General features: G+C 37.2%; 1 protein-coding gene across 1 annotated transcript; it reads right to left on the bottom strand.

The window, feature by feature from the left end:
- Positions 1-7,075: 7,075 nt before the first annotated feature.
- On the bottom strand, positions 7,076-8,014 carry LOC103079046 (olfactory receptor 10J5-like). The gene is given in 1 exon segment (XM_082931216.1): positions 7,076-8,014. A coding segment is annotated over 1 exon segment (939 nt).
- Between the last annotated feature and the right edge of the window lie 3,680 nt (positions 8,015-11,694).

The following is an 11,694-nucleotide window of genomic DNA, read 5'->3' as shown; positions in this document are numbered from 1 at the left end:
CCCTACACTTTTTCTTTCAATTTATCTGTGTATTTTTGTCAAATTTCTCTTTTAAATAGTGTATAGTTGAGTCTTGCTTGTTTTTATCCATTCTGATAACATCTTCCTTTTCACTGACATGTTTAGTACAGTTGACCCTTGAACACAGGTTTGAACTGCACAGGCATACTTACAGATTAATTTTTTTCAATACATATATTACTATGTTTACAATCTGAGGTTGGTTGAATTCACAAATGCAGAACCACAGATACAAAGTGTCAACTGTAAAGTTATATGTGGATTTTCGACTGCTGGGACGGGGGTATTAGGGGCATGCTGTGAGCACCCTTAACCTCCACATCACTGAAGGGTCAACCATATACCTAGGTTGAATACATTTCTTAATACCATTGAATTTCAGTCTACTCTTTTACTATTTTTTTCTATTTGTCTCATTTGTTAGCTGTTCCTCTGTTCCTTTATTCCTTCTTAAATATTAATATACTTCTTAAATATTAAAATACTTAAATATTCTTAGTATTCTATTTTATTTCTGTACTGCCTTCATAGGTATACCTCATTACATTATTCTTTTCATTATTTTTCTATGGGTATGCATTCTTAACTTATTACAATCTTTCTTAGTTAAAATTGTACCACTTCTTGTTAAACAAAGGCATCTTATAACAATATAGCTATATTTACCTCTTTCCTTATGCTATAGTTGTCATGTATATGACATCTATATATGTTATAAGCCTCACAATACTATGTCATAATATTTTCTTTAAATTATAATATATTCTTTAAAACTGAAAGAAAAACAAGATACCCTTGTTTACTCACATATTAACATATCTTCATTCTTCTTTATATAACCATAGTGATCTTCATTCCTCTTTATATATCTATAGTTTGCATCTGGTGTCATATCCCTTCAGTCTTAAGAAGTTTCTTTAGCATTTCTGGTAGTGTATAATTATCTCAATTTTCACTTACCTGAAAATATCTTTATTTCACATATATATGTAATTTTTGAATGATATTTTTTACTGGATATAGAATTCTGACTTAACACTAAAAACGTCACTCAACTGTTTTCTTGTCTCTATTGTTTTCAATTAGAAGTCAGTGAAATTATTATCATTGTTCCCTTATATGTAATTTACCACTTTAACCTGGTGACTTTCAAGATTTTTTTTTAATTAATTAATTAATTTATTTATTTATTTTTGGCTGCGTTGTGTCATCGCTGCTGCCCACGGGCTTTCTCTAGTTGCAGTGAGCGGGGGCTGCTCTTTGTTGTGGTGCACAGTCTTCTCATTGCAGTGGCCTCTCTTGTTGTGGAGCACGGGCTTCAATAGTTGTGGCAAATGGACTCAGTAGTTGTGGCTCATGGGCTCTAGAACGCAGGCTAAGTAGTTGTGGCACACGGGCTTAGTTGCTCTGCAGCATGTGGGATCTTCCTGGACTAGGGCTTGAACCTATGTCGCCTGCATTGGCAGGTGGATTCCCAACCACTGCGCCACCAGGGAAGCCCTCAAGATTTCTTTATCTTTGGTTTTTAAAGCTTCAGTTCCGATGTACATAGATTTGATTAATTTTATTTATCCTGTTTGGGATTCACTGAGATCCTTGGATCTGTAAGTTTATATTTCTCATTAATTTGGCCAATGAATCTCCAGATATTTTTGTGGCACATTCTACTCTCTGAGACTCCAATTACATGGACATTAGAATTCTTGTATTGTTGCATGAATCATTGAGACTTTTCATTCATTTCTTTTCTGTTCTTAGATCAATAGAAATTATTGAATTTGATCTTCAAGTTAATTGACCCTGTCTTTTACCAATTACAATTTTCTGTTAAGAAGATTAGTAAATATTTCATTTCAAATATTTTAACTTTCAGTTCTATAAATTCTATTTCTTTCTTATTACAGCTCTCATTTCTTAACTGAGATTCCACATCTGTTTGTTCATTAAGAGCATGGTTTCCTGTAAATCTTTGGACCTATGTATACTACCTGCTTTTAATTCCCTGACTACTAATTTGGGCCATTTTAAGGTTAATTTATACAGACTATCTTTCTCTTGATTATGGGTCATATTTTTCTGTTTATTCCAATGTTGAGCATTTAATTGTATACTGGGCATTGTGGAGGATACATGATAGAAATACTTGGATTCATTAATCTTGGTGCACTTGCCATCATTGAGTAGGCACAATGTCAGGGAGTCTCCCTACAGCACAGTGTTTGGACTTGCCAAATTCACTCACCTTGACCTGAATCTTCCAATACATGAACGGATGAAGTCACCAACTGGGTCATGTCATTTTCTTCTTTGGGGTTACACGGTACTCTGTGTATAGCACTAATCGCACTCTACTGAAATTGGCTGCAAGCAGATTGTGAGCTACTCAAGAGCAAGTCTCAGGTCTTATCTCTGCATCTAGTGCCTAACCCAGTGCCTGATACTCAGAGTGGATATGCATATCATATTTCTTGATGTAACAAAATGAATCATATAAAAAGTCAGAAATCATACAATGCTAACACAAAATTCACAAAATAATATGTGGGTCATTTAACTCTTTGTTAACTCAAAGACTCTAACATAAGCTCAGTTTCAACCGACGATATCAATGAACCACAATACAAGGTAATTTTAAATGCTTATGGTAAACATTTAAAGAAATATATTCATGAGATTCAATATACTTTGTTTACAAAGGCAAGAATGAAAACAGAACATTTCAGTAAGAGTCTATCAATACTGACTGAAATGAAGCTCCAGTATCTAAAACATAAAGTTTACTCATTCATCATACCTTATTCCCTGATTAGAATAAATTGTGTGTGTGAGCGTGTAAATTCCTTGATTAGAATAAATTGTGTGTGTGTTTGTACATATGGATGGAGTAACAGAAAGAGCATTTAGGATTAATAGATCTGTAATTGAGGCTCCATTTTTAGTCCTACTTCTATCTCTAATTGTGTATGTGCCCTTAGGAACATCCCTTAATCTACCCCCAGTGTATTTCTCTGAAAATGATGTAGTAATATTTATCTTACACAGTGCTGTTAGTATAAAATGAGGTCATGAATGTGAAAGACCTTTGTGAACTGTAAAGAGTTACATAAATATTAGGGATAGTTATAAAATAATTCAAATAAAGCATTATTATCAATACCTTTGACCATGGCATTCATCACATCTAAAACTCCCAAATGTTATCTCTCCCCTCACAAAAATATACGTGCATACTTACACACACACACATGAACACATACGCTACCACACATGTGTACATACTTCATTCAGCAGCAGCATCAAAACTGATCTGGGATCTTGCACCTTTTAAATATGGCTTTTTAAAAATTAAGCCCTGTGGGTCACTTACTTCCTGTCTTAATATGGCTTAATATTATCCCTCCTGCCTACCTCCCTCCTCTCTCCTCCTGGAAACATTTATACTCATTAAGAAAATGTTTTATTCTACTTATTGTTGGTAGGGCTGCAACTATATTCTCTAATCCATCATGCATTCCAAGTAGGGAATGTGAAAGGATATCAGGTGAAACTGGTTTTTCTCTAGAGAAGCTACAAAGTCAACACTGTGAAAATCCTATTTCAGAATGTTTAAGATCCGTAATAGTCTGGTTCACATTTTTTTTTCTAAAAGGTTAAGTATTAAACTATCTTAACTCTTGGTTTTATATGTCAAGCTATCAAGCAATCAGTTTCAAGTCTGTTATTTTTCTGGTTATGGCTAAAACATACTAACCTAGTATTAATCCAGTTTCCTTCCAAAGAAGGATTTTTCTCCTCCAGCCCAGTTTTAAGTGACTAATTAACAAAAATGCATGAAGGTCAACTGAGCTTATAGAGCAAGTGAGAACTGCTTATAGGCAATCCTGCAATGGGGAAAAGTAATTTCAACTATGCTCCCAAGGTTGTCACCTCTACTTTGTCATTTTCTGTTAGTTTACTTTAGGTGAGGGAAGTCTATATGGCAGGCAGAGGGAATATAATATGATATGTCTATCCAAACAAAAAACTGGAAATTCCTGGACAAGATCTTATACTTAATATTTGTTCACACATTCATCTTTCCAAAGGTTTATTAAGTACCTATTATTTGTCAGGCTAATATTCAATACAGCAATGGGCATACAGAGTTGAATAATACCTACCTGCTAGTACATCTAGCTTTTTCAGGCTTGTGTGTCTCTGCTCATGCTCTTTTCTTTCCCTTGACTGTCCTCCCTCATCCTTCCCCCAGACTTCAATTGACCCAATGCCACAAAAAGTTAATTAAATATCACCTCTCTGAATTATGTTCTGACCTTCTAAATAGATTTGACAAGTTTTCTTTTTGCACAACACTCCTGACCCCAAACAACAATCCTGTACATATGCCTATAGCAAGTTTTGGTATTCTTTGCTATTTTGTCTGTCTTCCCCATCGGGCTGTGAATAACTTGAAACAGAGTCCCTGCATTACTCGTTACTGTAACTCCACAGCTAGCTAACTGCTTAACACACAGTGCTTGAGAAATACACATAGACTGAATAAATAACTGACATTATGGTTATTTTTCTGATGCACAGAAGAGATAAACAAAAAAAAGTGCTAAAAGAAAAGAGGCATTTGCAATGCACAAGAGAAGCAAGATGAAGAAATATGGGTAGAGTGAGACATTAGAGAATTATAACAAAAAGAAAGAAGATAATGAAGATAGCCTCCACATTAGCCAGCAATCTAAGTAACATGCATAATTACAGGAGAGAGTAATAAAACGATTCACTGTTCCTGATTCATCGTACTGGAAGGATATGAGACCGCATAGTCTTACCCACTTTTGTACTATTTGTTGCACTTCTCCTGTAGGAGCTGCTTCCTCCAGTGAGCCTAAAGTCATGCAAAGTGTGTAAAACAAGTAATATTACTGGGCAATTCACTCATGCATGAGGTGTGAGGGGGAGGGGCAAGAATGATGTTTAAACACTTAGAGAATGGAGGGGACGAGACGGGAGAAGGCCAGAAAACTTTCAACACAGAAGACCACATGTGCCTTCTGATATCTCTCCACCCCTCATTATCCCTCAGCCTCCCAGCTGAGAACAACACACACCTTCTATTTCCCCAACTTAATGAAAAATAGCAGTGCCCACATAGGCAAAAGTGGACAGGGTCAAAGAGTGCTTCTCTAAGAGAGTTTAAGGAAATTATGGAAGCAAATGATCTATAAAAGAAGAAAATTGGATTCTGTGGTATATTTCTGCTAGGATTTGAGGGAAGAAATACTTATACCAGAGAAAATTCTTTGAGAATATGATGGAAATGACACATTCATACTTGTGCACAAAATCTAGTACAAAAAATTCCATAAAATTCAAAACCCCTCTAAGCTCTTCCAAACACTACTCCTCAAGGCACTATGAACCTCAGGTTGAGATACCTCTCCTAGAGGGATACCCAGTGATGTTTATCACAGAGACTCTGACATCAGCTATGATGTCACCCAACTGTGAGAGCCTGCAACGAGGGACACTGGACAAAGAACCCCAGCCCTGTTGACCTCCTCACATCAGGATCTGTGGAACAGATAGTAAATTACAGATCACCTAGAAGATGCAGCAATACTATTTCTGTGGTTCAGAACAGAAAAATAAAACTGGAAAGTAAGGGACAGGAGCTACCCTGAGGACGGAATCATAATGGAAGTATGTGAAAAGACATGTTGCCATATCAGTGTCTCTTGGTATCTTCCAGCTCTGTCTCAGAGCAGAGATAAACTAGTAGTAAGATCCACAAAAAATATTCCCACATGGACTTCCCTGGTGGTGCAATGGTTAAGAATCCACCGGTCAAGGCAGGGGACACAGTTTCGAGCCCTGGTCCAAGAAGATCCCACATGCTGCTGAGCAACAAAGCCCACGCGCCACAACTACTGAGGCTGCGCTCTAGAGCCTGCAAGCCACAACTACTGAACCAGCATTCTACAACTATTGAAGCCTGCGCTCTAGATCCTGTGCTCTGCAACAAGAGAAGCCACCACAATGAGAAGCCCACGCACCGAAACAGAGTAGCCCCCGCTCACACCAACTAGAGAAAGCCCGTGCGCAACAACAAAGATCCAACGCAGCCAAAAATAAATAAATTTACAAAAAGAAAAGTCTATTAAAAAAATATTCCCACAACCTTCCTCATTGAGGATATAAAATAATGTAGCATGAATATGCTTATTTTGATATAAATTGTATTGGGAGAAGGATAAGTTTGCACTGTTGCTGATAGAAGGGAATTCAATGACATTTGCCTTAGACTCTGCAATCAGAATAGCCAGTATCTAAGACAACTACTTCAATGCCACTGCAGTTACTACATAGAAGTTTTAAATCTGAAAGGCTTCCATAGGTTGAAAAAAGAAGTGTGTTTATAACAAGTACATCTGGATAAAAGTGCAGTTACAGAAAACAGCCACCAATACATTCTCTCCCAGTTTAGCCTCTAGGAACAACAGAGATTTTTGCCTTGATTGCAAAGAAGGAAGGGAGACACACAGAAATGGATACTAGCTAAGGAGCTAACATGGCTGGATAATGAAAGAAATGACCCTTTTTGCTGAGGCTGTTCATTCTTCAATCAGTAAGAATTAAGAAAATCGTTTCTGAAATGACTGTCACGGGGTAAGTGATTTAACTTCTGAGAATGAAAGCCATCCTCAGGCTGTCTCTGCAGCTTCATTTCCTAAGACCTCTTTCACATCTGTTCCAACTGCCTTTTCTCCATTTTTCCTTACCAGACTAGGTCAAGGATTTGACTGTCTGAGAGGAGCCAGGTAAAGTGAGGGCCAAAAGAGATTTGCAAGCATAACTCCTCAGGCACAGAAACAAGCAGTCTTAATCTGGCTTGGAATGATTCTTGTATCTGGTAACAAAATTTGACAGAGCAAAAACCTTGCTTTCTGCTTTACCCTTAGAGCATGAGAAGGAAAAGCATTTCAACTCTTTGACATTATTCTCCACAAACATTGTATTTGATGAACTTGTGAATCATGCCATGTTTGTGAGTAGACACACATTACACTGGACCAAAGGTCTCCTGACAAAACAATTCAATCTGTTAAGAAATGTTTCTGCCCACAGCCCTGCATAGGGCATCCTTGACCTCCTTGTTCCTCAGACTGTAAACAACAGGGCTCAGCAGAGGATTGATGATGGTGTAGGCCACAGAGAGAAGAATATCTTTTTCTATTGCATTTTCTGACTTGGGCTTGAGGTAGGCAATGGAGGCACAGCCATAGTGGACCATGACCACAGTGAGGTGGGAGGCACATGTGGCAAAGGTCTTCTTCCAGCCTTTGGTTGAAGGTATCTTAAGGATGGAAGAGATAATGAGGATATATGAAGTGAAGAACAGGCCCACAGGAACAAAAATCACATATGAACTTACACCATAATTGATAATCTCATTGACAGTGATATCAATGCTAGAAAGTTTCATGCCTAGGTAAATGCCACAGAAGGGCAAATGGAACATGGCCATTATATGGAGAACTGCCATAACCAGACCAGTGCCAAAGGACACACAGACTAACCTAGCACACACTCTTTTGTTCATGAGGACTGTGTACCTCAGGGGCTTGCAGATGGCCACATAGCGGTCATAGCCCATAGATGTGATCAAGAAGCAATTATTAGTGGCCAAGATGACAGAAAAGAACATCTGGGTTGCACAGCCTTACAAGGAGATAGGCTGGTTATGAAAAATAAGACCAGAAAGCATTCATGGGATGATGACCAATATATATACGGTCTCAGAGAGCATGCTCAGGAAGAAGTAGATGGGTATGTGGTGGTGAAGATCAACACAAATGATGGTCACAATGATGATGTTCCCAGCCAGAGTGAAAATGGAGATTTTAAGGAAAACCACAAAGAGGGTTATCTGGTGCTTTCCAAAGATAGAGAAACCCCGGAAGATGAATTCTGCCACTTCTGTGAAGTTCTTTCTCTGCATTTCACTATATCAGTGCCCTAAAGCAATAAAAGGAAGCAGTCATCAAGGGGAAAATTCCCCTCAGCAACTGGACTTCACAGTAAGGGACAATGACAGCTTAACTGAGAAAGTGAGTCCATTTCCCCCCTTGTGACCAACAAGCTCACGCGTATGGCCCTGGCACAGAAAGAAAGATAACTACTTTTTTCTCTTTGGGGCTTATACATGTGAACATGATCATGATGGAGCAAACTTCCCCTGTGCATGAAGACTTCCAAGCAAATGCTCACCAGACACACATCATAGTGATGTTAGGAAGGGGAAGAGAACAGCCAGGAAAGAGTCATGCTCTGTGTCCCTATCAGTAATGATATCCAACACTTAAAACAAGCTCTAGGAACAAAGGGCTCACTAATAAATTGCATGTCAAGAAAATGATAAAAATGAGAGTTTCGAGGGGGATATAGCAGAAGGAAGTAGACTTGAAGATGACGAACTGTGATAAGCAGTCCCTGGATCTGGTGACAGGGCCACCAAGAACTTTTACACAGTATTTCAGTTGAGTTCTGAATCTAGAAACCTCATTTCAGAGAGAGAATGTGGTCCAAATATGTCGCCACACCCTCAAAGAACAACTACAGAACAACTTCTGTTGTGATCACTCTACTGAAAGAGTTCACTCAAGTCCCACCACAGTAATCTTTTTTGCTGACTCCAGTAGTACTTTTAAGAATGAAGTCAGGAAAAGAGTTGGGTAATTGGGAGAACACTGTTTAGTTTCCACTGTAACAGGAAAGGACTAGGACAATTCAAGGTGTGGACAAGGGAGTGTAAGTACCAGAGTTGAGAGAGGAGGAAAAAGGAGTCTGCCAGCTACTTGGAGCTGAACTGGCCTACCAATTTTTTTTTTTTAATTGGAGTAAAACTGCTTTACAATGTTGTGTTAGTTTCTGCTGTACAATGAAGTGAATCAGCTATATGCATACCTATATCCCCTCCCTCTTGGACCTCCCTCCCCCACTTCGATCTAGGTCACCACAGAGCACTGAGTTGAGCTCCCTGTGCTATACAGCAGGTTCCTACTAGCTATCTATTTTTAAAAATCTGGTGAACACAGAATTTGATATAATTACAAGAAACAGAGTGCACTAGTCCCCTCTGTTGAAAAGCAAGAGTACACAGCCTGTGTGGACAGCATACATCTGATCCTGTGGTTCTCTACAGTGACCATTCCATTGTTCTCCCTCTTTTCATTTTCAGAATTACTGAAATAGACTTCCTCTCCCACCCCCCATAATTCCCTGAAAGTCGGCTTCATCACGGTCCCTCCCACAAAACTGTTCTCTCAAATGTCAAAGAAGTCTTCACTGCTAAAACTGTCAGACTTTGCTTTTTCCTCTTTCTCTCGTCCTTCTGACTCATTTTACACTTCTGAAAACCCTGCCTCCTGGAAATATTCTCTGACCTTGGTTTCCATGACACCACACTATTTTTTCTCTTTTCTCAGCACTCAGTTCTCTTCCATGAAGCTGCTCATTTCACCTATATTGTAATTGGAAATGTTGTTCTTTGGTCAATCCTTGGCCCTTGCTATTTTCTCTCCATGCTCTCCTCATTTTTTTTCAGTTATAATTTCTAAATTAATTGCTCTCAAATCTCTATTTCCATCAACAGCCTTTTCTCCAAGTCTATGATGTACCTTCCTCTGGACTTCTCTACTTGTGGGTCTTGCTGACATAATAAATTTTATTTTTTCAAAAACTAAACATCTACCCTCTTAGATTTGGAAAAGCCTCTCCATCTCAACTTCTCTGTCTTCCTCGATGACCTCACCCATATTCCAGTCAATCAAGGTCAGCATTTTGGAGTCATATCTACCTCATCATCACGTTCAAAGGAATTCTTCCTTAAATAATGTCTACTGTCTATTCCATTTTCTGGATTCACAATGACCCTCATAAGATTAGGATACTAAATCCTCTAGTCAGGATAATAAAACATACACCCATTCTAAAATGTATATGGAAATGCAAAGAACCAAGAATGCCACAGCAATTTCAAAAAAATTTTAAAAGTCAAAGAACTTACACTACTGCAATTGAAGACTACAGTAATCAAGGCAGCATGGTATTGGTGTAAGGATAGACATACAGATCAATGAAAAAAACACAGTCCAAAAATAATCCACACATATATGATCAATTGATTTTTGATAAAGTTCTAAAGTATCTCAATAATAGTATTTTCAACAAATGTTGCTGGAACAACTGGATATCTAGATGGAAAAAAAATAAACCTCAAACTTTACCTCATGCCATACACAAAATAACAACTCAACATGAATCAAAGACATAAATATAAAAGTTAAAACTAAAATTTCTAGACAAAAATGTGATAAAATCATGACCTTGGAATGAGCAAAGTTCCTAAATACAAAATAAAAAGCATAAACTATAAAAGGACAAAATCACAAATTGAACTTCATCAAAATAAAGCTTCTCTTCTTCAATAGACATTGTTAGAAAAATGAAAAGGAAAGCCACAGACTGGGAGAAAATATTCACAATATATATTCTGAATAAAAGTTTAGATATATGTAAAGAATTCTTACAATTCAATACTAAGACGCATTTTTGAAATTGGAAAAATATTTAAACAGACATTTTACATAAGAAGATATAAAAATGGTCAATAAGTGCATGAAAGGATACTCAACATCATAACATCATTATCCACCAGAGAAATGTAAAATAACACCATGACATACCACTATACACTCACTCAAATGGCTAAAATTTAAAACAAGACCTAATATTGTCAGGGAACTGAAAGAACTGGAACACTTAAACATTGATGGTGGTCATGTAAAATGGTATAACCAATCTGTAAAACAGTTTGGCTTACTTTTAGAAAGGTAAATATATGCTTATACCATGATTCAATATTTTTGCTAAGTATCCACACAAGAGAAATTAAAACATGTGTCCACACAGAGACCTGTACATGAATGTTCCTAGCAGCTTTATACCTAAAAGCCAGAAACTGGAAACAACTCGAATGTTTATGGTGTATCTGTGTAACGAAATACTGCTCAGCAATAAAAGGAACAGATTACTAATACAAACAACATGACAGATCTTTAAAAATATTATAATGAATCAAAGAAGTTAGATACAAAAGAGCGCATACAGTGTAATTCCATTTATAGGACACTATAGAAAATGTAATTTTATTCTATACTGCAAGAAAACAAACAGTAGTTGCCAGAACTGTTACGGAATTGACTGCAACAGAACACTAGAGAACTTTTAGTTCACCACATTATGGTGGTAGTTATACAGGTACATAAATTTATCAAAATCCACCAAAATGTATACTTAAATTGATACATTTTGTTGTTATTTACACTGCATGGTATTTATCATACTGTATAATATTGTATGGTACAATATTATGTAATCTATTACAGCTCATCTAAGTTGATTTTTTAAAAGATTCTCATTTGGCCACAAATAAGATTCTATGCCTGCAAACCTATCACTGCTAGATCCACAGTTCCTTAAGGTCTCATTGTGATGTAAGAAACATGGGAATTGTCTAGGACCTGGAAAATCTGGAACCTGATCTGGAAACTGCCAATGTCAAAACATGTGGTCTTGGGTGAACCACTTAAAATTATTCTTGGTATACCCCTCTGATAG

The sequence above is a fragment of the Lipotes vexillifer genome, unplaced genomic scaffold (genome assembly GCF_000442215.2).
Source record: "Lipotes vexillifer unplaced genomic scaffold, Lipotes_vexillifer_v1.1 scaffold581, whole genome shotgun sequence".
NCBI classification, from domain to species: domain Eukaryota; kingdom Metazoa; phylum Chordata; class Mammalia; order Artiodactyla; family Lipotidae; genus Lipotes; species Lipotes vexillifer.
This window is presented reverse-complemented; position numbering and strand designations above follow the sequence as displayed.